Raw genomic sequence first — 27,807 nt, forward strand, 5'->3', positions numbered from 1 at the left:
TGGCTCAAGATTGCAGCAATTAAGAAGGAGCTAGCCATGGATTAAGAAGATGTGGTACATGTACACAATGGAATACTATTCGGCCATAAAAAAGAAAAATAATGCCATTTGCAGCAACATGGATAAAACTAGAGCATTGCATACTAAGTGAAGTCAGTCAGAAAGAGAAAGACAAATACCATATGATATCACTTATATCTGGAATCTAATATGTGGCACAAATCAACCTATCTACAGAAAAGAAACAAACTCATGGCCTTGGAGAACAGACTTTTGTTTGCCAAAGGGGAGGGGGAGGGAGTGGGATGGACCAGGAGTTTGGGGTTAGTAGATGCAAACTATTGCATTTGGAGTGGATAAGCAATGAGATCCTGCTGGATAGCACAGGGAACTATATCTAGTTACTCGTGATAGAACATAATGGAGGATAATGTGAGAAAAAGAAGAATGTATATATATATGTATAACTGGGTCACTTTACTGTACAGCAGAAATTGACAGAACGTTGTAAATTGACTATAATAAAAATAAATAAATAAATAAGTAAATTGACTATAATAAAATTTTAAAAAAAGGAGTTAGGCATGATGAAATCCTAATGTGGACCTAAAGGTCCTGTTCTTAACTAAAAGCCACACCAATGTTACTCTATCTTATTACCCAGTAAGGTCTGCATTGTCTGTCCACAAGGGAGGATACAAATGCTCAGTGAAGGACAAGTCCTGGGATAACCTGAGTCTTGGCCCCAAGTCCTATAGGGGGTGGATCTTGGGAATGAGGAGGGAAGCATGGAGAAGGCAAGTGATGCTGATTCCAAGGCCCACCGTTCACAGCTGGGTCAGGGCCTTCCCATGCCAAGAAGGACTCAGAGAAAGGAGGTGAGCACAGCTGCCACAGGGACAGCCCTGCAGAGAGGCCTGGCTCTGGTAGAGGCCAGACTTGTGGTTCTGGTCCAGATCAGCTCCTTTAGGGACACCGAGGACACGGAGGAAGTGGCTTTTCTCTTTCTTGCTGTGAAGATGTAGCAGGAACTGAGAAAAAGATCTTACACTGTTTTCCTTCTAAGTCCTTTCATAACCTCTGACTTGAGGAGTGGGGAGACTGAAGGGCCCTGTCCAGGGCTTGCTGGGGGAGCAAGAGCAAGGCAGGAAGACAGAAGCCTGGGTGCTGGTCCCAGCTCCATCCCTGGCTACAGACCTGGCTTTACTGGGAGGTCCCCTTGTCATGTATCCAGTGAAGGCATTGGTTCATCTCCTAAGGACCATCCCAGCTCTTAAATGGTATCATTCTGCACCCAGAGATTGGACTTTCTAGTTCCAACTCTGCAATTTGCTATTTGACCTTGGGAAGATATTTAGTCCCACCAGATCTGTGTTTCCCTGTGACAAAGGGGCATAACAACATCAGCTCTGCCTACCTTCTGGGATTATTACAGGACTCCTGTGAGATAATAAAGGATAAAATGAGGTGTTGCTAGTGTTGAGGATCATGGAGATAAGTTTCTATTAAATTTTGTCTAACACTCTTGATCAAACCAAGGCTCTTGAAGAAATATCACCAATAAGGAAAACTGTGAGGCCACACTAGGATAATTCCCAGCATTTCAAAACAACGTCCTCCAGGAGCTCCCTTTGTGGCTTAGCAGTAATGAAACCTACTAGTATCCATGAGGATACAGATTCAATCCTTGGCCTCGCTCAGTGGGTTAAGGGTCTGGCATTGCTGTGAGCTGTGGTGTGGATTGCAGATGCGGTGGATTCTGCGTCGCTGTGGCTGTGGCACAGGCCAGGAGCTGTAGCTCTGATTTGACCCCTAGGCTGGGAACTTCCATATGCTGTGGGTGTGGCCTCAAAAAGCAATAAATATATAAAAATAAAAACAACATCCTCAAAATACCATATGATATTGCTTATATATGGAATCTAAAATATGGCACAAATGAACCTATCTACAAAACAGAAGCAGACTCACAGACATAGAGAACAGACTTGTGGTTGCCAAGGGGGAGGGGGAAGGAGTGGGAGGGATGGGGAGTTTGGGGTTAATAGATGCAAACTATTACATTTCGAATGGATAAGCAATGAGGCCCTACTGTATAGCACAGGGAACTATATCCAATCTCCTGGGATAGACCATGATGGACAAAAATATTTTAAAAAAGAATGTATATGTACATATATATGTATAGCTGGGTCACTTCGCTGTACAGCGCAAATTGGCACAGCATTGTAAATCAACTATAATTTTAAAAATGCTGAAGGCATTCCCACTGTGGTGCAATGGGATCAGCAGCATCTCTGAAGCTCTAGAATGGGGGTTCGATCTCAGGCCCAGCACAATGGGTTAAGGATCTGGTGTTGCCACAACTGCGGCTCAGATCTGATCCTGGCCTGGGAACTCCACGTGCCGTGGGGCAGCCAAAAAAGAAAAATAATGCTTAAAAAAATAAATAAAAACAATGTCCTTACCATACAACCCCTTCCAAATGTGTTTATGCTCTCAAGGCCCTGAATGATAGGTATCCCCTATGCTTGGCAACGTTAGCCTGTGCTACCAGTCTTGTCACTCTTGTTGACAGAGTCCGGACCCCAACCCAAGACCATAAAGAGGCTGTGTGCACAGCTCGGCCAGAGATTTCCAGCCTCCCTCACAGTCTCTTCCTCTCCACACTCCCCGGTGCCACCTCCATGGAATGAAGTGAATGGGCACGTGCTTCCTTCAAGGTCTGGCTTCTAAGCAGCAGAGGGAGGGCATCTGTTCTGCTCAGGGCACACCCACCACCTGTTCTCAGGATGACTTACTCTTCAGGGTTGCGTTGCTGTCGCTGGGCAACAACTCCCGGACCAACTGCCCATCATCTTTATCCTTGTCCAGCCACCTGGTGGGCAAACGAGGGGCTGTTAGCTCTCTGCATGGGGCAACCCAACAGTCAAACACCACAATTCATGCAGGGTCACCAGAAGGCCAGAGCTTTGAGTTCAGCAAAGGAAAATGGCTCTACCTGAACTTGGAACAAAGGATCCCAACCCAGATTGGGGGAGGGGATGCTGCCCTGGGGAGGTGATAACTGGCTGAGATTAGAAGGATGATGAGCAGTTAACCAGAAGGGGGTAGGGGGGGAATGCATTCAGAGACAACAATGTGCCTGGACCAAGCAGAGCCCGGGGAGTTGACAAGAGGCCAGTGTGGATGGGATGGAGCTAGTGAATGTTGTAGAGCTGGCAGATGAGCTGGGGAAGTGGCAGGCTCACTGGATGTAGACCTTGGTAATCACCGTAAAGTGTTGTCCTAAAAGCCATGAATAACTGTGTCATTGTTATCATCAAAAAACCCTGTCTTGGCTCAGCAACAATGAACCTGACTAGTGTCCATGAGGAAGCGGGTTTGATCCCTGGCCTTACTTAGTGGGTTAAGGATCTGGCATTGTTGTGAGCTGTGGTGTAGGTCGCAGAGGCAACTTGGATCTGGCGTTGCTGTGGCTGTGGCATAAGCCAGCAGTTGAAGCTCTGATTCAACCCTAGCCTGGGAACTTCCATATGCCTCGGGTGTGGCTCTAAAAAAAAAAGAAAAAGACATAACAACAACAACAACAAACCCATTCTTTTTCTAAGTAGAGTCCCTCATGTGTGTGGCTGAGGGCTATGGCATGCGGAGAAGGCAGAAAATGTACACTATGAGCAATAAGACACAGCCCAGGGGTTCCCTTAGTGGCTCAGTGGGTTAAGGACCCAACATTGTCTCTGGGAGCATGTGGGCCCAATCCCTGACCTCACTCTGTGGGTTAAGGATCTGGCGTTGCTATGGCTGTGGCGTAGCTCCCAGCTGTGGCTCCAATTCATGCCCTGGCCTGGGAACTTCCTGTGTGCTACGGGTGAAGCCATAAAAAGATAAAAAAAAAGACACAGCCTCACCCCTAAAGAAGCTACAGTCTAATTAAGAAGACAGGACAGACTGGCTGAGGTACCAGAGACCAAGACAAGATGCACGTTGGACCAAAGTAAAGGCGGCAGAAGTTGAGAAAAATACACACAAGGCTCATTGTGAAAGGGCTCTGATCTGAGTCCTCAAGGATGAATGAGATTTGCCAAACAAGGAGCAGTTGGGACTAGACAGGGCTGGAGCGTGACAGCTGCAAATCATCCAGATGATGGAGTGGCCAGGGCCCCTGCTCTCTGCTGGCATCCACCAGGGGGAAAGACATTGCACCAAGTTGCCTGAAAAGTACTGTTCCCGTTGGACACAAAGACCCAGCCTGAGGAATCAGACATCCGTGCATGCATGACTTAGCCAGGCCCCAGTCCTTGACATGGTCTGTGACCTGGCTGATGGCAACAGAAGAGATACCCTATTTTGTTGGGCAGAACAGGGCAGTGAGAAACCAAGATACTCGCCTTTGACCAGAGTGTCTCCCCATTTGTCTATGTCTTGGGCTGGTGTGTGCAGCCCACTCCTACTATACACCCAAGAGGGAGGCAATTCCCAGGCCATAGAACCTATCAAAGGAAGCCAAGGCACTGCCTCCTCCCCTGCCCTCCCAGCATAGAGCTCAGGATTCCCTAAACCACAGCTGTCTCTGCTCATAACTCCCACCCAAAAGGGTCAAAGCAGGCAAAACTGGGGTCTCCCCCATCCCTTCTCTCGCTCTCCCTCACCAAGCATATGGTCTTACATCCCCATGGGACCTGGCTGTCAGCTGGCTATTAGCTAGCATGAACTTCTACACATAAAACAGATAAACCACAAGATCTATTGTACAACACAGGAAACCATATTCAATATCCTGTAATAGCCTCTAATGGAAAATAATGTGAAAAATATATAACTGAATCACTTTGCTGTACACCTGAAACTAACACCATATCATAAATCAATATACTTCAATTTAAAAAAGAAATTAGCTGACAACTAAGTTGTTATGCTTCCCATGAGCTTTGGTGCTCTGAATCTAGAACACCGAAAAGCATTTGGGATTCTAAGACGTGAAGATATAATTGCGGAATTCTTGGAGATATTTGAGAATGAGGAGGTGCCAGCTACAGTCCTTCAAATCAGGTGCTGATTGTCCTGCTGAGGTCCCTGCAGCATCTCCCACAGACCTGGAGACCTCCAAGGAAGGTGCAATGCAGCCCAGGCCACGTGTGCTCCTGGGACTGGAGAACGGACTGTCAGCAGGCCCTCGACCATTGCAGAATCCCATCTGCTCTTCCTCCTTTCTCTCCACCACTTCTCCAACCCCAGGCCCGGCAACCAAAAGAAACCATGACTTGTCCTTTCAGTTTCCTCCTAAATACTTGCAGGGTATTAATAGATATTTCCAAATATAGCCATTTTCTTTCAGCTTCAAACACTTCATCCCAGTTTCAGAGTTAGAGGTGACAAAATGGATGAGCGGGTCTGCTGGAGATTTTATTACGCTTTCCTGGACTCATGGCAATGTGTAAGTACGTACACATGTGCACACACACGTAGACACATAAACACAGGCACATACACACACACACCCCTACACACATAAACACACACAAACACATGCACATACACACACGTCTACGCATAAACATACCATACACACAAAAACATACACACAAACACACACATAAACCATAGTACACAAAACATACAATAAACACACATGCACACACAAAACATAAACACGCCCATATGCACACAAACACATGCACACAGCACTCACAAAAATACGAAAACACACACATAAACACACAAAATACACAAAAACATTCACACAAGCACACACACAAACACATAAACACACATGCACACACAAAACATACACACAGGTACACATGTAAACACATAAACACACACACCCCTATGATAGCTACGATGCTCATGACTCCTTGATCCTGGCAGAGAAGTTGTGATAAATAGGCCTGATTCATCCTCCTCTCTCAGGGAGTAAAATAACAGCTCAGGTGAAAAAAGAAGCAGTGTGTGAGGAAGGCTCTACCTTCCGGGTCCTGAGTTGGCAAATGCCATCACCGTACTTTAGCAAGATATAAGAATGCATCTTCTAAAAAATATATGGACTCTCAAGTGTTTGGGAGCAGGGAGGGCTCTGGGGAGTGTCTGGAGCTTCAACTCCTAGTCACCCCACACTCAGCAGCAGCAGCAGCATCTGTGTCTTTAGCAGACTTGGCTCCTGTCAAAGAGAAACCGATTTCACCCTCACAATCATCATTAAGATGCTTTCTGGTCAGGAAGGCAGAGAAGACCAGAGAAATTAAGATCTTTGCCCAAAGTTGCACAGCAGGTAGGATGCCAGGTTCCTAGCTCTGCACCATGGATGTGGCAGCACAGGCAGTGTGGACACTCTGACTTCTCCTTCATCCCCTCTTTGGGTTCCCCTTCCTCTTCCTTACTGGTCCAGGGGCTCATTTTCTTTATCCACACTCTCCTTAAAGGATCCCCTACATTTTCCTGACATTAAATTCCATCTCTGTGCTCTTGTTTCCTGAATTTATTTCTCAAAGCCTGCTTCCACCTACTTGAAGTACAAGCATCTCAAGCTAACATGCCCCCACTGGACCTGCAGAGGCCAGCCCATCCCCAGCCCTCAGCTCTTCCTCCCCAGGCTGCTCATTTCAGTAGTGAGTGTGACCTGTGCCCACCTACTGAAGGCAGAGACCTGGGGTCTTCAATTCTCCTCTTTCAGTGGCAAGTCCTATAAACTCCACCTCCCGGATCCACCTGTGGTGTGGCCCCTCCCCCCACCTTCACTGCCACCTCCTAGGGCCAGGCTGCCAAGTTACAGGTTGAATTGTGTCCCCACCCCCCAAAAGAGATATGAAGCCTTAACCCTAGTACTCAGAATGTGACTTTATTTGGAGATAGTGGCCTCGCAGAGGTAATCAAGTTAAAATGAGGTCATTAGGATGGTTCCCTGATGCAAAATGACGAGTATTCTTTTTTTTTTTCCTCCCCTTGGCCCCATCCGCAGCATATGGCAGGGGCTGAATTGGAGCTGTAGCTGCCAGCCTACACCACAGCCACAGCAACAAGGTACCTGAGCCACATCTGTAAACTACACCACAGCTCAGGGGAACACCTGATCCTTAACCCACTGAGCAAGGGCAGGAGTAAAACTTGCACCCTCATGGATACTAGTGGGGTTCATTTCTGCTAAGCCACAAAGGGAATTCCAAAATGACTAGTATTCTTATAAATAGGGGAAATCCGGACACAGAGACAGACAAATACAGAGGCAAGACAATGTGAAAACAGAGGGAGAAGATGGCCCTCTCTGAGCCCAGGAACACCTGCGAGTACCACAGGCTGAGAGGTGTGGAGCAGACCCTGACCAGTGCTCCTTCAGGGGAATTCAGCCCTGCCAACACCTTCAGTTTGGACCTCTGAGCTCCAGAACTGTGAGGCAAAATTCTGCTGCTTACGCCACTCTGTTTGAAGTATTTTGTTACAGCAGTCCTAGCGGACCATGCAACACCTTCTGTTTCCTCTCTGGTCCCCCTGCCACCTGTCCTCTGCCCAGAAACCACAGGAAACTACCTAAACTGGAAGAGTCCACTAAGCCCTCCTGATACAGGCCTCTTCCCACTCCAGACCTCAGCTGGAGGCTTTCTTCTTTGCCCACCTGCTTTGGTCTCATTGGAGTGCTAGATCCCCAAACCCTATCACTTGGCACTCTCCTCTTCATCCCACAAAAACCCCAGCCTAAATGTCCAGGTGAAGGCAGAACTCATCCACCCTCCCCATCTCTAAACACACCCTGTCCACCTCCAGCCCAACCTCCCCACCTCTGGCCCCACCCTCTCCATCTCTGGCCCCACCCTCTTTACCTCTGGCCCCACCCTCCCCACCTATGGCCCCACCCTCTCCACCTCCAGCCCACCCTCCCCACCTCTGGCCCCACCCTCTCCATCTCTGGCCCCACCCTCTCCATCTCAGTGGGGCCACCTCCAGCAGCCTCTATCAGCATCATGCTTTCCCTTAATGCCACCCCTCACAGTTGGTAACTGTGGCTTTCTTAGTGTATTCACTTGCTTATGGTCTAGTTCCCCTCCAGACTACACACTTCATGAGGACAGGGAGCAAGCCTATAGTAAATGCTTTATAAATATCTTTTGAGTGGGCAGGAACAAAACCAGAAAGACTGATCCTTCCAGCAGCCCAGCCAAGCAGCTCCCAGATCCAGCAGGGAGCAAATGGGTCAGTGTGGACTTGAAGAGACAGCAGAACTCTTCCATCCCATCCTTCTTTGTGCTCCTTCCCACCTGCCAGACACCCCTCACCAACCCCTGTGGGCCACCTCCTCAGCCCCATGCAAGCCTGGAGGACCCACCCTCCCTTCTCCTGGCCATTCATCTACTCTCTCATCTTCCTGCCAGGCCCAGGTCCTGTTCTGCCTCTTTCCAGAAGCCTTCCCTGGCTCCCCAGCCCTCCCTCTGAGCCTCCCTCTGTTAGTGCCACTCACTTGGACTGCCTGCATCATGACCTATCTTTCTAAGGTAATCCTGTTAACACTAACAGTGGCTGTACTTTGAAGACTGTAGTGCCTTTGTCGTGGACAAAAGTATTTGGCAATCAATGTCATGTGGGGTTGCCACAGTGGCCCTCCCTGTCTAGGAAACTGCCCTTCCCAGGCTGGTATGCAAATCAGGTGTAGCAAATGTGTCTGTATGCACGTGTGTGCACAAGTGCGTTTGTGTGCCTGGTTAGAGAAAGAGCAACACATACATTGCCGGGCTGTAGGGCAGCCTGCCCTCAGCCCCACTGAGGAGGGCTGTCCTTAGGCAAGAAGCCTGGGCCAGCCCTGAAGAAGGGATCTTGGACCTGTAGCATCTCGTCCACAGGTGCAGGACTTCGCCTGGACCTGGGATTTGCATAGCCTAGTGGGTCCAAAGCCACATTTAAGTGTCTACAGGTGAATGGGAACTGCCAACTGGACAGCACAGAAATTGCTGGTATTGCTCCTCATTCTAGAAACGTCTCTATCAGAAATGCTCAAGAGAGCCCAAACTGGCTGTGAGAGAAATCCAAAGGTTTAAAAAAAAGGGAAAAGAAACTATCTTCCTAGTCACCTAGGGAAAGGAAATGGAAACAAAGGAAGATAGCTTGGCAAGATATCAAAAGGGAAAAGATGGAGTTCCCGTCGTGGCGCAGTGGTTAATGAATCCGACTGGGAACCATGAGGTTGCGGGTTCGGTCCCTGCCCTTGCTCAGTGGGTTAACGATCCGGCGTTGCCGTGAGCTGTGGTATAGATTGCAGACGCGGCTCGGATCCCGTGTTGCTGTGGCTCTGGCGTAGGCCGGTGGCTACAGCTCCAATTCGACCCCTAGCCTGGGAACCTCCATATGCCGCGGGAGCGGCCCAAGAAATAGCTAAAAAAAAAAAAAAAAAAAAAAAAAGACAAAAGGGAAAAGATGTGGGGGAAGGGCCATCCAAAGGGAGGGAACAAAACACCTTTAATTTTAAAGTGTAATTCAGCAGGTAACTAAGCCTCTGAGGTAACTCTCAGTGAAATTCTAAAGTTGTTATATTTTATCATTTAAAAAAGTTCCTGTCGTGGCGCAGCGGAAACGAATCCGACTAGGAACCATGAGGATGCAGGTTCAATCCCCAGCCTCGCTCAGTGGTTTGAAGATCTGGCATTGTCGTGACCTGTGGTGTAGGTTTCAGACACGGCTCACATCTGGCATTGCTGCGGCTGTGGTATAGGCCGGCAGTTGTAGCTCTGATTGGCCCCCTAGCCTGGGAACCTCCATTTGCTGCAGGTGCGGCCCTAAAAAAGGAAAAAAAAAAAAAAAAACAGCCAACATTTTGGTACTGAACACACATAGTAGCACCACACTTGGGACATTGATGCTGGCGTTCCATCGTGTGTGTGTGTGTGTGTGTGTGTGTGCGCACGTGTGTAGGGGATGTGAGATCCAGGTCTAAGTGCCACCAGCAGGGCCACCTCTTTTTGGCCCTGACCACATCTTGAAGCCTCTGAGTCTTCTCCCAACTAAGACCCCCAACCTAAACTGGAGAAAATCAGAGCAGGCAAAACTCATGTACCTGAGACACGGGAACTCCACGTTGTCACTCTCAGGCTGCCCCTCCTCTCTCACCAGCACCCGCTCCAGGAACCAGCCGCTGCCGCTGCCTTTGCCATCGTGTCTGATCCTCACCCGCCTCACCTTCCGCAAGGTGACAGACTCAATGGTGAACTCATCGGCCTTTGCAGGGAAGGACAGCAAGGCTAGTTAGATGGTGGCTCCCCTGGGGCCCAGACACGAAGACATGAGCCCAGAAATCATAAAAGCCATAGCTGGTGGGCTGGGCTCTTGGTCTTGTACAGGTGGGCAGGGGACTACCTGTAAAGGACAGAGTGCACCCCTTTCCCAGTTCCTCCCTCAAGAATATCATTAGAGGTCAAGTTCCCAACAACTGAGATCTGTGTTTTTTGGTTAAACAGTGGCCATTCTCTGTGATTTTTTTTTTTTTTTAATGGATGCACCCATGGCGTATAGAAGTTCCTGGGCCAGGGAATTAATCTGAGGTACAGCTGCAACCTACGCCGCAGTTGTGGCAATGCCTTTTAAACCAACTATGCCAGGCCGGAGATCAAACCCGTGCTTACACAGTGAACTGAGCTGCTGCAGTCGGATTTTTAACCCACTGCACCATAGAGGGAACTCCCCTGTGATCTCCTCTTAAAGGGCAGATTCCTCCAAGAGGATTAACATGTTAAGCTGTTATCAGTCACTAAACATTTACTGTGAATTGATTCCTTGGTAAATCTCCTTGGGCTCCTTGCCACAAAAGGACACTGGCCCCCTTTTGAGAAAGGGAATGATGAGAGTTGATTGGAGGGAAGAAATCTGTGGTCTTGCTCATTTCACAGTTTTGCCTGCCCATGAGGCAGCAGAAATGCAGCAGGACTAGAGAGTAGCCAAGTCTCTGGGAGCATACCTGGGGCTCCCTAGGGACAGAGACTCAAGGGTGGGATTGATGAAGGAAGGAGTCAGAAGATGTAGAAAGAAAAGAGGAGGAAGGGGTGTGGCTTGCCCTGCCCTCGCCCAGGAAGGGGTGGCAGAAGAAGGCAAGGACCAAGACTTGTGTGATGACCACCTGCAAATCCCTTTTGCCCAGCAAGCAACCTTGGACCTCACATTATTGCAACTATAGGACTCTTTACTGAGCCTCTTCTGTGTGCTCCTGGCCAGGTCTGCTGGCAGGAGAGTATACCCGCCATCTCTAATCCTTAAAACAGGTGGCCATAGGTAGGCATCCTTTCCCCCATTTTAGACATAAGGAAACTGAGGCTCAAGGAATGGAGTGCCTGGCCCATCTGCCTGACCCTTTCCCCATTGTTTTGCACAGCCTCCCCAGTAAACCCATTTGATGGTTGGGGAAGACAAAGGCACATGTGTAATGAGGCTAGGAGCAGAGCCCAGCTCCCCCACTTCCATGTTTAGTGTCTTTCTTTTTTTGGCCACCCCACAGCATATGAAGCTCCCACGCCAGGGATCAGATCTGAGCTGCAGTTGCAACCTACATCGCAGTGGTGGCAGCGCTGGATCCTTTAACACACCGTGCCAGGCTGGGGATGGAACCTATGTCCTTGTGCTCCAGAGACGCCGCCAATCCCATTGCGCCACAGAGGGAATGCCTTTAGTGTCTCTCCTGGTTTCTTTTTCAAAATGGAAATGAATGAGGTACCCCCAGGGGTCCTTCCTAGTGGAGAAGGCAACGTGCCCAAGCTGGGCCTCAGGTGTCCCAGCTTTCTGCCGGCCTAGGACCTCCAGGTCACATGTAAGGCATCTGGCTTCCTTCCCTGCCTGTCTACCCTACATGTCCTCCTGCTCTGCCCTCTTCTCAAAGTTCAGGGGTGGGGAGGGGACCATGACCCCTCTAGGGTGACTCTCCAGCTCCCCATCCTAAGAACCTGGTGGGTGTCATGCATGTCAGTTCCCTGTCCCCTCACCCAGAGCCCACCTCTCTGATGGCCAAGGCCCTAGTACGGGTCAGCTGTACTTTGAGCAGGGAAGACAAGGTCATGGACATGGGTGGGGTAGGGGTGGGGGAGGCACACTGCTCAACTTACATTGCCCTTCTCAAACAGGTCGGTGTTATTCCTGCAGTTGTAGAGCAGCCGCTCCCCCGTGTCCCCCGCATCACCAAAAAGGCAGAGATAGACGTTGGCATCGGTTCCTGCACCTTCGAGTTCCCCTGTGCACACAGTCACGCGGTACCGGGCCACTGGCAAGCACAGAAAGGGACACCACTGGTGGGCAGCCCCCTGATACCAACAATGGGCCTGCTGCTCCCCACCAGTGGGAGAAGCCGCCTCCTCTTCTCCACCCAGGTCCCAACTGGACTGACCCAGCCCCTTCCCCAGCTGCCTCACACCAGTCAAGGGCCACCTATCGGCACATCCCTTGTCCCAGACAGACCAGACCTTCCTGATCCTGGCTAATCATCAGAATCCCCTGGGAAACTTTTATATAAGAGTTCAGTTTCCTGAGCCACACCTCAGAGCTCCCAAATCTTAGTTCCCAGAGCAGGATCCCCAACAACTGCATTGTTTGCAAGCTTCCCCAGGAGACTCTGGTGGAGTTGGCAGTGTTTGGGAACCCTGAGTCTCATTCAAACATTTTGGCATTTGACTCCATTCAACCCAGCAGATTTTTTTTTTCTTTTTTGCCTTAGGTTGCTCTCCAATCATATGTGTCCTATCTCCCCAAGGAGAGTAGGATAGCTTTTCCTCCAACCAGAACTGAACCTCCCCTTCCCTCTCCAGAACCTCCCAGTGCTAAGGACATGCCAAGAAGAGAAGCAGAAAGTTACAAAGTGCAGCTGCTGTGGGAAGGGCGGCAGCTTCCTCCTAAGTTGAAAATGTGCCATGGAGAAGGCTGACCTGCACCCTCTACACCACAGTCTTACCTATCACTTAAAACAAGCGTAAAAGTGAAATTAATTCACTCATTTGCCCCATGTCTGTTTACTGAAGATTAGTAGGTGGTAGGCAATATTATAGGTGCAGGGATTCAGCAGTGAGCAAGATGGACAAACTCCTGCTCCAGGGAGCTTACATTAGAATTGAGAATGGAAGAATGGAGAGGAGGGATGGACAGTAAGACCCTAAGTTATGAACAAGAACATTTCTGAACTATATCTGTAACAAAGACAATAAAAAGGAGTGATGCCACAGAGAGTGATGGAAGTGGAAAGGGGTGAGGGGGTAAAGGAGATTTAAAGATGTAGAAAATCTTGCTGCAAGGAGGCAAGGTTTGGACTAAAATGTTAGGGTTAGGAGCCAGCCACAGGTCCTCTGAGAGAAGAGGGTGCTGGTAAGTGTGAAGCCCTAAGGTGAGGATGTGCTGTGTACGTTCCAAGACCAGAGAGAATAGGGCAATATTGCAGGAATGGGGGGTGTGGCCAGACCTGTGGGGCATGACAGTTCAAGGTAAGACATGTGGCTTCCTTTGTTTTTTGTTTTTTTGTTGTTAATGCAACAGGAAGCCATTATAAGGCTTTAAGCAAGGTAGTAACTTGATCTGATCTATGTTTTACAGAGCATCTGGCTGCCATGTGGAGAGCTGATTATAGGGGAAGAAGGACTGATTCAGAGAGGCCAGTTAGTGGAATAGTTATAGTAGTCTAGAAAAGAGAGGAGGGAGCCTAGGACTGGGGGTGCAGTGGAGATGGAGAGAAGTTGGTAGATTAGAGATATATTTTTGAGGTAGAAACACAGGATCTGGTGGTGGATTGGAGGGAAAGAGAGGCATCAGGAATGACTGGGTTTTTGACTTGAGCAACTAGGTGAATGGTGTTTCCAATAAGAAATAGGGATACCTGGGGAGAAGGATGGGTTTGGATATAAAAATCAGTGATTCTGTTTGTTCATTATAAATTCAAGATGTCTGTTAGATGATCATAAAGATGGCAACTGAATATTTGTCTGGAGGACCAGGACTGCTGACATGACTTTGTCCATCAGAGGCATATAGATTACACTGAGTCACAGGGCCAGGGTGAGATCCCCTATGGAGAGGATGCAGACAAGGACTGTAGAGGAACACTAACATTAGAAGTTAAGCCCAGGAGAAGCTAACTCAGATGAGAAGCAGCAGCCAGTAAAGCAGAGGTACTTAACTCTGAACCTAAAACTGCTCTAAAAACTCTATTTTGACAGAACACTGTAAACCAACTATAATGGAAAAAATAAAAATCATTAAAAAAAATAAAGGGGATGTTAAGGCATTCCCAGATGAACAAAACTAAAAGAACTCATCACTAGCAGACCTGCTCTATAAGAAATATTAAAGGGAGTCTTTCACATTAGACATTAGGTAGCAACTTGAATTCATCCAAAGAAATAAAGAGCACCTGAACATACATAAATATATAGATAGGGTGAGTATAATATATAGATTATAATAATATATAGATAGTGTGAGTTTGAAACTCTTTTCATCTCATATCTTATATAAAAGACAACTGCATAAAGCACTAAATATAAAACTGCATTGGTGGGTTTATAATGTACAAAGAAGTAATTTACATGACAATATAGCCCAAAGAAGGAGAAAAGAAACAAATCTACATTGGAGCAGAATTTTTGCATATTATTGAAATTAAGTTGGCATTAATCTGAACTAGAGTGTTATAAACTAAGATGCTAATTGCAATTCCCTGGGTAACCACTAAGAAAATAACTCAAAAATTAAATATATATGAAACAAGGGAACTAAAATGGTATTCTAGAAAATATCTATTTAACACAAAAGAAGGAAGAAAAAAGGAAAAGCAAAAAGTGACTAAGACAAATAGAAAAAAACAAATAGCAAAATGGCAGGCATAAATCCTGCTTTATTAATAATTATATTAAATGTGAATGGACTACATATTTCAATCAAAAGGCAAAATATAATGGTAATCCTGCAGAGAAAGAATGAGTCCCCCTACTTCAGATTTGCTCAGGTATCAAGGCTGATGATGCCACACATGTACTAAGAGTGAATATAAGATGGTTATTCACATAATGAGGAGTTCTAGGGAGAACATGATTGACCTTCAAACATATCTAAAAATGGCTTGAGACAGCAGAAAAGGTTGACTGGCTTGGGATTTTATGGTAGCCAGGGATGAGAGTTTCTTTGTATGGGTCCTTATGTGGCTTCAACTTTATACCAGTGCCAAGGAAGAGAACATCCAGGCTTTCTTACCAAGTTGCCCAGATATGAGGCAGAAATCAGGAGGGACTGATTAGCTGGAAAGTTGTCAGCAAACATCAAAACAAAGTCATGGGTCACTTTGCTGTGCAGCAGAAATTTGCACAACATTGTAAGCCAACTATAATAAAAAAATGATGAGAATAAATATTTGCAAAAAAAGGCATACTCTTTAAATTTATAGAAGTTGGAAGAATAGATAAGTGGATCTGTCTGATTATTGGAAGAGGCACATTTTTGATTCAAATAGTTTTGATTTAAAGGCACAAATAGGTTGAGAGTAAAATGCTGGCTACCAAGACTGGCTCAAGAAGAAACAGACAGTCTGAATAGCTCTATAATTGAATCAGTAATCAGAAAATCACCCGTGAAAAAAAACTCAGGCCTAGATGGCTTCATTACTGAATTCTACCAAACATCTAAAGAAGAAGTAATACCAATTTTTCTCAAATAAAATAGAAAGGAACATTTCCTAATTCACTTTGTGAGACTGGCATCTCCCTGCTCCCAGACCAGACAAAGATACCACAAGAAAAGAAAACTGCATACCCATATATCTTATGAATACAGATGTAAAAATGTTCAACAAAATACTAGCAAATGAAATCCAGCCAGGGATACAAGTTAAACACATGAAAATCAAATAATGTAATTTATCAAAAAAAAAACACCCCAAAATCACTTGATTGTCCCAATAAGCTCAGCAAAAGCATCTGACATGATCTAACATCTTTCATGATAAAAAAAATCAACAAAGGGGAATTTCCTCAACCCATAAAAGTCATCTATGAAACACCCATGGCTGACACCATACTTAATGGTGAAAGACTGGATGGTTTTCCTCTAAGATCAGGAACATGACAAGGATCTCTGTTCCCACCACTTCTATCCAACATGGTCTTGGAGGTTTTAGAGAAAGCAATTAGGTATCCAGATGGGAAAGATGTAAAACTATCTCTATTCACAGATGACATGATCTTATATATAGAAAATCACCAGGAATTCACCAAAAGCTATTAGAACCAATAAATGAGTTCATCAAAGTTGTAGAGTAAAACATCAATACAACAAAATCAACTGATTTCTATTCTCTCACAATGAATAATCTGAAAATAAAATTAAGAAAACATTTCCATTCAAAATAACATAAGAAGAATAAAATACTTATGAATGAACTTAAGAAAAAAAGTGAAAACCAATTAATAAGTCATGGGGATGTAATGTAAAGCATGGCAACTACAGTTAATAATACCATACTGCATATTTGAAAACTGCTGAGAGTTGATCTTAAAAGTCCTCATCACCAGAAGAAAAGTATGTAACTACGTTTGATGATGGATGTTAATGAGACTTATTGTGCTGATCATTTTGCCATATATACAAATATCAATCAGCTCATTATGTTGTATACCTGAAACTAAATATAACATTGTAAGTGAAAAAAATGAAAGAAAGAAGTGAAAAACTTATGCTCTGGAAATTAAAAACCATTGAAAGAAATTAAAGATGACTTAGATAAATGGAAAAGCACCCCATGTTTGTGGATTGGAAGACTTAACATTGTTAAGAGGGCAGTACTCCCCAAACTGATCTACAGACAAAATGCGATCTCTATCACAAACCTACCTGACTTCTTTGTAGAAACTGACAAGCTGACTCTAAAATACATATGGAATTCCAAGGGACCCAGAATAGCCAAAACACTACTGAAATAGCATTATAAAGACAAATAACAAGTGTTGGCAAGGATAGAGAGAAATCACTCTCATACATTGCTTGATGGAAATACAAAAATGATGCAGCTGTTTTAAAACACAGGATGATAGCTTCTCAAAAAGTTAGACAGAATTACCATAGAACCAGCAATTCAACATATAGGTATATGTCCAAGAGAACTGAAAACACATGTCCACACAAAAACTTGTACGTGAATGTTCATAGTTGCACTATTCATGATAGCCAAAAGGGGAAACAACCCAAAAGTCCATCAACAGATGAATGTGGAATATCCATACAATAAAACATCATTCAGCAATTAAAAGACATGAAGTACTGATACATGCTCCTAGACAAATAGATCTTAAAAATTTATGCTAAGTGAAAGAAATAGACACAAAAAGCCATGTATTAAATGATTCCATTTATATGAAATTCCAGAACAGGCAAATCTATAGAGACAAAAGATAGATTATTAGTTTACAGATGTGTAATACAGAGATGAGGAGTGAGGTGGGGGGAACGGGTGTGATTGCTAATGGATATGGGGTTTCTTTTGCGGGCAATGAAAATGTTCTGGAATTTGATAGTGGTCAAGAATGCATGATTCTATCAATATACTAAAAGCCACAAAATACTTTAAATAGATGAATTGTATGGAACATGAATTACACCTCAATAAAGCTGTTTTTAAAAATGGACACTGGAATTCCTGTCGTGGCTCAGTGGTTAATGAACCCAACTAGGAACCATGAGGTTGCAGGTTCAATCCCTGGCCTCGCTCAGCGGGTTGAGGATCTGGCGTTGCTGTGAGCTGTGGTGTAGGTCATAGACATGGCTCAGATCTGGTGTTGCTGTTGCTGTGGCTGTGGTGTAGGCCGGCAGCTACAGCTCTGATTATACCCCTAGCCTGAGAACCTCCATATACTACGGAAGCAGCCCTAGAAAAGGCAAAAAAAAAAAAAAAGACAAATAAAATAAAATAAAAATGGACACTACTGGAGTTCCCACTGTGGCGCAGTGGAAACAAATCCAGCTAGAAACCATGATGTTGCAGATCCCTGGCCTCTCTCAGCAAGTTAAGGATCCGGTGCTGCCATGAGCTGTGATATAGCGTAGGTCACAGATGTGGCTCGAATCTGGTGTTGCTATGGCTCTGGCATAGGCCGGCAGCTACAGCTCCAATTTGACCTAGCCTGGGAACTTCCAGGTTCCTGCAGGTACGGCCCTAAAAAAAGACCAAAAAAATAAATAAATAAAAAAGTAAGAGGAACAAATAGCATTAACTGGAGTGAGTACTGAGAGAGGGAAGCACAAAAGGGAAGGGAGAACACCAGCCTCACTTCATTCTGCATTTTGATTAAGATTAGTTTTGGTTTTCTGGCTGTAACTCTTAGGCCATTTTCAGAAGCAAGCCAATGAGGGAATTTTGAAATCCCTCTACAGGATCTCCTGTCCCCTTTGCTGAGTTTCTCAAAGGTTCTATTTGTCTGGACACTGTCAGGGGTCTTGATCCTCTCTAGAGGTTCCTCCCAGCCCACCTGCCATGGAGAAGCCAGGCTCTTTCCCGGAAAGAAGCCTGTGGGGAGTTAAAAATAATTATAATGTTAGCCATCAGCAGTGAAAGACTTTAAACAACGGGTGAGGATGAGAGCCTCTTGTACTTTAATTTTAAAATTATAGCTCAGCCTGATCAGCAAGAAGCTAAAATTTTCAACACTTGAGTCCAGTGGTCCCTTGACCACTCATCAGTGGTATGCAGTAACTTCTGCTGCTTATGCAGTGGAGAATGCTGATCTCACTGGTTTACGATTTCACATAGCTCCTGCGGGAAAGGTAAGGTGGAACTAAATTGTGGGATGGTGAGTGTTTGTGCCTCCTGATCACCGTTAGCCAGTGCAGTCACCCTCGAAAGCCTCTTGGCTCTCAGACATGGCATTAATTGTTCATTTGACTGGCCCATAATTTCAAACCCAGAGAATTGGCTTTAAATTGGTATTTACTCATTTTACGTGATTCCAAGACCCTCCATTTAAGGGATTTCCAGGAAGTCCTGCGCATTATTCACTATATCCTGGTACCAACTGGGGAAGTGAGATGTTGCCAACAGCTCTGTATACTGTTACAAACAAGCATCCTGACCAGAAAAGGACATATGAGTTCCTGTAGTGTTGAGTGAGGATATCGGTTTGCTTCAAAAACAAAAGAAATTTACGTGGGTCAGAATTTATTTCCTGGAGGAAAGAAATGCGAGTTGATATGGGCTCCAAAGTACAGCCAAGGACCCCGAGAAGGCATTAAATTGCCTTTATTGCCTTTTTCAGATGGTCCTTCTGTCACTGACCCAAGTTCTTGGACTCTTTAATCAATAGAAATTGCTAAGAGGTCAGATGAGAAATTCAGGCAAGGCTTTATTGGAACTTATGCTACAGCAGGAGGGGTCAAAAACAAGTAAAAGTGCCTTTGCTCGCTCTCTGAAGGTGGCAATCTGGTTCCTTAAATAGGGTGAGGGTAGGAGTGGATTGGTAGGTCAGGCTGGAGGGGTGGTTCAGGCAGTCTGCCCATCTACGTGGTGCAGGGATCATGTGCAGTCTTATAATAGGGAAGAACAAATCTGACTGCATATGAGATCTGGTTCTTTTTTTTTTTTTTTGTCTTTTGTCTTGTTGTTGTTGTTGTTGTTGTTGCTATTTCTTGGGCCGCTCCCGCGGCATATGGAGGTTCCCAGGCTAGGGGTTGAATCGGAGCTGTAGCCACCGGCCTACGCCAGAGCCACAGCAACGCGGGATCCGAGCCGCGTCTGCAACCTACACCACAGCTCACGGCAGTGCCGGATCCTTAACCCACTGAGCAAGGGCAGGGCTGGAACCCGCAACCTCATGGTTCCTAGTCGGATTCGTTAACCACTGCGCCACGACGGGAACTCCGAGATCTGGTTCTTTTACTTTAAACTTAGTGTTCTTACGACAAATACTGGCAGATAGAAAAGGAGAAACTGATGGGAATACAATAATAGTAGGAGACTTTAACACCCCACTCACATCAAGGGACAGATCCTCTAGACAGAAAATCAATGAGGCAAGAGAGATCCTAAATGACACAATAGAAAAGTTAGACTTCATTTTCAGAACATTACATCCAAAAAAAAAAATCAGAATATACATTCTTTTCAAGTTTATATGGAACATTCTCAAGGATTGACCACATACTGGGGTACAAAACTAATGTCAACAAATTTAAGAGTATAGAAATTATTTCAAGCATCTTCTCTGACCACAATGGCATAAAACTAGAAATCAATCACAGGAAAATAAATGAGAAAAAAACTGACTACATGTAGACTAAACAACATGCTACTAAAAAACCAATGGGTCAATGAGCAAGTCAAAAAGGAAATTAGTGGCAAAAAATCCAACCAACAGGGATTAATCTCCAAAATATACAAAAATTTAAAAAAACCCTATTGAAAAATGTCAGAAGACCTAAATAGACATTTCTCCAAAGAAGATAGATGGCCACTAAGAACATGAAAAAAAATGCTCAACATTAGCAATTATTAGAGAAATGAAAATCAAAACTACACTGAGGTACCACCTCACACCTGTCAGAATGGCCATCATTAATAAGTCTGCAAATAGTTGGAGAGGGTGTGGAGCAAAGGGAACCCTCCTACACTTTTGGTGAAAATATAAATTGGTACAATCACTATGGAAAACAGTACGGAGGTCTCTCAGAAAACTAAAAATAAAACTGCCACACTTTCTAGCAATCCTACTCCTGGATATATATCCAGATAAAACTATAATTCAAAGATACATGCACCCCTATATTCACTGCAGCGCAATTCACAATAGCCAAGACATAGAAACAACCTAAATGTCCATTGATAGATGAATGGATTAAGAAGGAATCAGATTCAATGGGAAAGAATGCTGTGATCATTCAGTAATATTTGCTGAGGGAGAAGGGTAGGGCATGTGCTGTGTATTTGACAACACTTGGGTGGTTATAACATCAAGGCAAAATCATCTCCCTTTACCTCTTTGAATGTGGATGCTAGACTCTAGATTAAAAGCTCAGCTCTCTCCTACCTCAAATAGTAATAGTGGCTATAAGAATCCACCAGCCCATCTTTGGGGGGAGCATGTCATGCATAATTTGAAGAAGATATTTCCTTTAATTTCAGGGAGTGTCTGAAGAAATATTTTTCAGTGTGAATTCTTCGCATCCCCTCATAGCCAACCTGAAGACCCATAAATCTTCCCATTCTCACCCACACTCATTATCATAGAGCTTAACGTCACATCCCAAAGATGGCTCCTCCAAGCTGGTCTTGAAGCTAGGACCTTCTAAGCCCACTCCTCACTCAGGGGCGCCTGATGATGCATAGTGGACAAAGCTATAGCTCATGTACCAGACCCCCACTGACATACAAAGTAGGAGTTCCGCTACTTCCCCCAAGATGGAGACCCAGTCAGTACTTACTGCCCATTATCCTCCGTACTGTCGGGCCCTCAGCGGTCATTTCCCTAACAATCTCATTGTCATCCTCATTGGCATCGAGCCAGCGATTGCAGTTGAAGTTATACTTGTCCTTGGTCAGAGTGTTCATCAGGGTCATCTGCAATGAAGTCCTGGGGTGAGCTGGAGGGTGTCTGGAGATATTCATCCATACCTTGGGGTCCCCATTCTGTTAGTTCATCTCAAGGAGGCCAAGGTCATCAACTAGAGATGACTCTTATGGAAAGTTGAATATCAGATTAATATTTATCCCTCTGGTCTCCTGGAGACCCACACTTGCCTAGCAGTTGGGTGACTGGGGCACAATGCAAATCTCCTAAAAGGCCGAGCATCCTCTTAGTCTACTTTGGAAGTCCTGTCCCCAACAGGATATCCATGTGTCCAAAGTCCAAATTCAGGTCCACCCACAATCACAACAGATAAAGGCCAACTTACATGACAGGGTCATTAGAAAGGGACCATTGTGGCTCCTCTCCCAACCACCTTTCAATCCCAAGGTGTTATATCTCACCCTTTCTAAATGCCATCCAGAACCAGGACTCCTTTTATCATGCCATACTCGAATCTTATAAAACCTGCCGAGGTCTGGGAGTTCAATCTATGGTGAGAAATAACAAGGTTGAGTGTGCAGAACCCAGTGAAATGTGTTTATCATCATAGCTGACCCCCTGCCAGGAAGGCACCTGCTTTGAGCTGTTTCTTCAGTTTCAAGGGTGGGTTTGCTTCAAACCACACTTATATACTCTATCTGCTTGTGCCCCTTGTACCAGTGGCACATAGGGCAAGACAGCCATATAGAGCTAAGGTTCAGACTGGGCTGATGAAACTGAACAAAAATAACTGACCCACAGTAGGATCCAGACTAAAGAAAATCTTCCAAGCAATAAGCTTTCGGTTGCAAAATCCATATGGCAGCCCTGCAAATTAGCACAGGTCCACAGCCCCAGGACTCTGCTGGGCACTGAAACAGACAAAAAGATCAATACTGCGGTCATGCCCTTTCCCTAGGGGCTCAAAGTCTAGCCGGGAAGACAAATACAGAAAGAGCAATGAACTGAGGTTATAATAGAAGTACCAACGGGGGTGCTCTAAGAGAGCTGCAAATTACAAATTATTCTTATCTAAAGGTCAGAGCAACACTTCTGTTGGCAAAACAAGCCTTGCTCTCCTTATATACATACCAAAAATTTGAAGCTGAATTTCTTTTGAAATGTTCTAAAATATATACTTTCCCTTAAATTTGCTCCTCACTCTCTAATTCAGTCCAGATTGGGCAGTTTGACACTAGCCGTGCTCCAGGTCTCTGTTCTACAATGATTTCTCTAAGTCACCAGGCTCCAGGATGTCCAAAGCCATTCCATGCTTGCTTCTTCCCCCACACTTGGTTCTGGATTGTTTGACTCAGTTGAAGGGCTAGATCTAAATTGCACCCCATCAATACATTGCCTGTAGATTAAATATGGCACCCCTTGCAGGGCCTCTGTTTTGCCTTTTTGTCCTCAAACTTGATCCACACTTGACTTATAAAACCAGAATCCCATGACAGACGTTTCTTACACCCCTTCCTCCTTCCTCCCTCCCACCCCATCACACTTCCCTCCTACCCTAAATTTCTCAATTATGCCAGGTTTGAACCACTTGTTGTTGGGATTCAGGAGAATTTCATCTGTCCGCCCCTTCTGCCCATAAATCTGGATGAAGATAAGAGAGTTGGTACCAGCTTTCTTCAGGTCCGTCGTCCAGACCCACAAGGACCATGGGAATTCTGCAGAGACAAGTCAAGTTGTACCACAAATTTCAGAAGTAAAGAGATTTTCACACTACCAATGGGAAAGAGGAACAAATCAAAGATGATTAGGAATAAAGTGCAGGTTGTATACAAGTGTGCCCCACACTCAGAAACCCAATATAAAAACTGCTAAATTTGGGAAGTCAAGGATTCTTTGCTGTTTGAAAGAGTGTGGCTTAATGATCCTTTTAATGAAAAGAGTCTATTAGTATGTTTTAAATAAGAGGAAGTATGGCCAGTACATTCAGAGTGCACTGTGTTCAAGCATTCAGTTTAATAATTAGCCCATCATGGTAGCTTATCAATTTGGGGCCACTGGAGTATCAGCTTTGGTGTCAGGTGTATCACTCTGAATGGCCTGTACCTTGGAGAACTGAGCTCTCTGGGGGACCCCTTCCCTTCCTTTCCAGAGGAGCATTGAGAAGCAGGAGTGCCCAGGGGTTTGACATCCTGGCCTTTGCTGATTCTGGACACCTCCACCTACTTTTCAGCCTCTTCTTCCTGAGAGACACCATCTCATAGAGCTGCCTCTCGATGAGCCCATCCGCCTTCTTCTCATCCAGCCAATTGCTGCAAGGGAAGGTCTGCTGGATGCCAGTGAAAGGGCACAGAATCACCACCTAGGGGAGAAGATCACATCTCCAGCAGCAAGTCCCCTGGTTGGGACTTCCTTGCAATGTTCAAGAACCTTCTTAGCCCCACATTTAGGATTGTCTGCATTAGGACACTCAAGGAATGGTGCTTTTCTTCCCATTGTCAATCTCATTAAATCTTAGCCAAGAATACCTCCTCTAAGAAATCTTTCCAAGTAGGTACCATCCATTCTCCAATTGAATAGTCCAAATCTCAGATATTCTTCTCTCTACACACACCCCTTTTTGAACACTTCTTTTTTTTTTGCTTTTTTTTTTTTGCTTTTTAGGGCCTCACCCAATGGCATATGGAGGTTCCCAGGCTAGAGGTCCACTTGGAGCTACAGCTGCCAACCTACACCACAGCCACAGCAACATCAGCATCAGATGTGAGCCGCATCTGCAACCTACACCACAGCTCATGGCAACACCAGATCCTTAACCCACTGAGCAAGGCCAAGAATCGAACACACAACCTCATGGTTCCTAGTCAGATTAATTTCTGCCGCCCCACGACAGGAACTCCTTGAATACAGTATTTCTTTATGCACACTGAAAGTCTCAGTCTGAACCAAATTAACTAGAATACTAAATTAATCCCTTTTATTTGCCTTGTAGGATAAAGGTCAATTGCATAAAAGGTAATTAATATCTGTAATTTAATACAAAACTAACCACGCTCTCCAGGGCTTGATCCTTATTCAACCTTCTCTCCTACACCTTCCCCATCTCTACTCACATTCTGAACTGATAACTACCTAACATAGACACATCTAGAGTTTTGAAGAGAAGCATCGGAATGCCAATGACAGAGATCTTCAGAGTATCAAAAGAGAAAGGACAGATGATGGCAATTAGATTAATAGAAGCCAGAGGATATTAGGGCATGGGGGAATTATAACTCAGTTTAGAATTTTATATCTCTAAAATTTCTTCTAAGAATGAAAATGAAATTTAAAATTTTTCAAATTAACAAAAACAGGGTTTTCTACTGACAGACTTTATTTAATCTAATGCATATACTTCAGAAGAAAGAAGAAAACTGACACCAGAATAGAGGTCTTAGATGCTAAAAGAATTGGCAAGCAAACATACTGGCAAACAGGTAGGTAAATATGAACAAGCAATGACTGTACAAAACAACAATATACAATGTCTAGATTTAAAAGTAATTTGAAATAGATCTAGAATACTAGGCAAAGATAGCATGCAACCTAAATGCAGGGTTATTAACATTAGAAATTTCTAAGGTTCTTGAATTGTCTAAGAAGGAAGTAGAGATGGTGATTAAATTTAGGCCTTGTCACAGTAAGTATGCATGCTAACATTTCAATTGTGACCACTAAAAAAAAAAAAAAAGAAAGAAAGAATAATTTCCAAATCACTATCAAGGAAAAAAACCCCACAACCAATCAATCAGAAAGAAAGACAGAGAAAAAGTAGGACAAACAGATGTGTCAATAATTATAATAAATATAAGTGGACTAAATTTATTAGTTAAAAGATAGATAGTGTCAGAATGGATTGTAGTAAAGATTCAATTCACCAGAAGGTTATAGTAATTCTATATCTCATAAGATAGCCTCAAACCATAAGCCATAAAAATTGTTAGTCCTACAGTAAGAAATTTAAATATCTACCACTCATATAGGAAATTTCAACACATCTCTCTTAGTAATTAATAGATCAAACAGACAAAATACTATTAAGGAGAAAGAAGATTCAAACAACAAAAGTAACAAACTGAATTTAATAAGTAAAATCTAAATCTTAAATTCAACTCTTGGAACATATACAAAAATTTAAATGCATTGTAAAATAAATCTAAAAAAATTGTTAAATGCCATTATTCAATGTTTTCTGATTAAAATATTAAATTAGAAATAAATAACAAATATGTAACAAAGCAACATGTATTTGGAACTAAAAATTACCCTTTAAATAATGAATAACAAAGTAATTTCAAATGGAATAATAAATAAGGACCATAAAAGCACAAACCATAGAAGAACAAATTGACTTTCATCAATATTAAAAGCCTCTGCTCTTCAAAAACATTGTTAAGAAAATGAAAAGGCAAGCCACGCATTGGGATTTTGTGTGTGTGTGTATAATAAATATTATATAATATATTATATATACATAGATATAGATATATCTGACATAGAACCTATATCAAGAATATATAAATAACATAATTCAATAATAAAAAGACAAAAAATTTAAAAGGGGCAAAAGATACCTCACAAAAGAAGATACACAAATGATCCATAAGCACATGAAAAAATTAATCAACATAACTAGCTATCAGAGGCATGTATATTAAAACTATAATTAAATTCCACTACGTGGGAGCAGAGCAAGATGGCAGAAGAGTAAGAAGTCGTGCTCACCTTCCCCCACAAACACATCAAAAAAACACATCTACATGTAAAACGACTCATACAGAACATCACCTGAATGCTGGCAGAAGAACTTAAACCTCTGAAAAGGGCAAGAAACCCTTGACATAACTGGGTAGAAAGAAAGAAAAAAAGAGAGAGAGAGAAAAGGAATCAGGACGGGACTAGCATTCCTGAAAGGGAGCTGTGAAGGAGAAAAGGAACCCACATCAGGGGAAGCTGCCTAACTGACAGAAAGATCAGCCAAGTGGGAGGGACCTCAGAGTCGCAGAGAAAAGCGCAACAGCTGGACTGAGAACAGCAAAGCAGAGTGAGAGCTGCACAGATCATCTGAACCACTGGCTGGATACCACAGCCTGAGGTGCTCAGGCGGGGGCTGGGCGCTGAGACTCAGGCTCAGGAGGTCAGTCCTGGGGGAGGGCTGGGGTTGGCAGTTGGAGACAGCTTGAGGGGCTAAGGAGCAGTGCGCCACGGCGGGGGAAATGGGACCTAATCAAACCAACAAGATTTTACACAGCAAAGGAAACCAAAAAGAAAACAAAAAGACAACTTACAGAATGGGAGAAAATAGTTTCAAATGATGTAACAGACAAGAGCTTAATCTCTAAATTATGCAAGCAACCTATACAACTCAACAGCAAAAAAGCCAACAACCCAACTGAAAAATGAGCAAAATACCTGAATAGACATTTTCCAAGGAAGATATACAAATGGCCAACAAGTACATGGAAAAAAGCTCAACATCCCAGATTATTAGAGAAATGCAAATCAAAACTAACATGAGATACCACATCACACCTGTCAGAATGGCCATCATTAATAAGTCCACAAATAACAAATGCTGGATGGGGTCTGGAGAAAAGGGAACCCTCCTGCACTCTTGGTGGGAATGTAAGCTGGTACAGCCACTATGGAGAACAGTATGGAGGTACCTTAGAAAGCTATACATAGAACTCCCATATGACCCACCAGTCCCACTCTTGGGCATATATCTGGACAAAACTTCCCTTAAAAAAGACACATGCACCCACATGTTCTTTGCAGCACTATTCACAATAGCCAAGACATGGAAACAACCCAAATGTCCATTGACAGATGACTGGATTAGGAAGATGTGGTATATATACATAATGGAATATTGCTCAGCCATAAAAAAGAACAAAATAATGCCATTTGCAGCAACATGGATGCAACTAGAGATACTCATCCTGAGTGACGTAAGTCAGAAAGAGAAAGACATATACCATATGATATCACTTATACCTGGAATCTAATATATGGCACAAATGAACCTTTCCATCCAAAAGAAACTCATGGCCTTGGAGAACAGACTTGTGGTTGCCAAGGGCGAGGGGGAGGGAGTGGGATGGATGGGGTTAATAGATGCAGACTATTGCCTTTGGAATGGATTAACAATGAGATCCTGCTGTGTAGCACTGGGAACTATGTCTGGTCACTTATGACGGAGCATGATAATGTGAGATAAAAGAATACGTAGATGTATGTGTAACTGTGTCACCACGCTGTACAGTAGAAAACTGGCAGAACA

At 44.1% G+C, this 27,807-nt stretch overlaps 1 protein-coding gene across 2 annotated transcripts in view; it reads right to left on the reverse strand.

Moving 5' to 3' along the window:
• The window catches only part of LOXHD1 (lipoxygenase homology PLAT domains 1), a 202,333-nt gene that overhangs the window by 99,581 nt on the left and 74,945 nt on the right, over positions 1–27,807 (reverse strand). For both annotated transcript variants that reach the window (XM_047769423.1, XM_047769422.1), the window contains exons 9-15: positions 23,709–23,844; positions 23,040–23,200; positions 21,947–22,033; positions 21,400–21,535; positions 12,069–12,223; positions 10,037–10,197; positions 2,802–2,878 (exon numbers count right to left, since the gene is read on the reverse strand). In XM_047769423.1, coding sequence (XP_047625379.1) covers positions 2,802–2,878; positions 10,037–10,197; positions 12,069–12,223; positions 21,400–21,535; positions 21,947–22,033; positions 23,040–23,200; positions 23,709–23,844 — 913 coding nt within the window. The remainder of the gene's footprint in view (positions 1–2,801; positions 2,879–10,036; positions 10,198–12,068; positions 12,224–21,399; positions 21,536–21,946; positions 22,034–23,039; positions 23,201–23,708; positions 23,845–27,807) is intronic.

The sequence above is a fragment of the Phacochoerus africanus genome, chromosome 2 (genome assembly GCF_016906955.1).
Source record: "Phacochoerus africanus isolate WHEZ1 chromosome 2, ROS_Pafr_v1, whole genome shotgun sequence".
Lineage (NCBI taxonomy): Eukaryota > Metazoa > Chordata > Mammalia > Artiodactyla > Suidae > Phacochoerus > Phacochoerus africanus.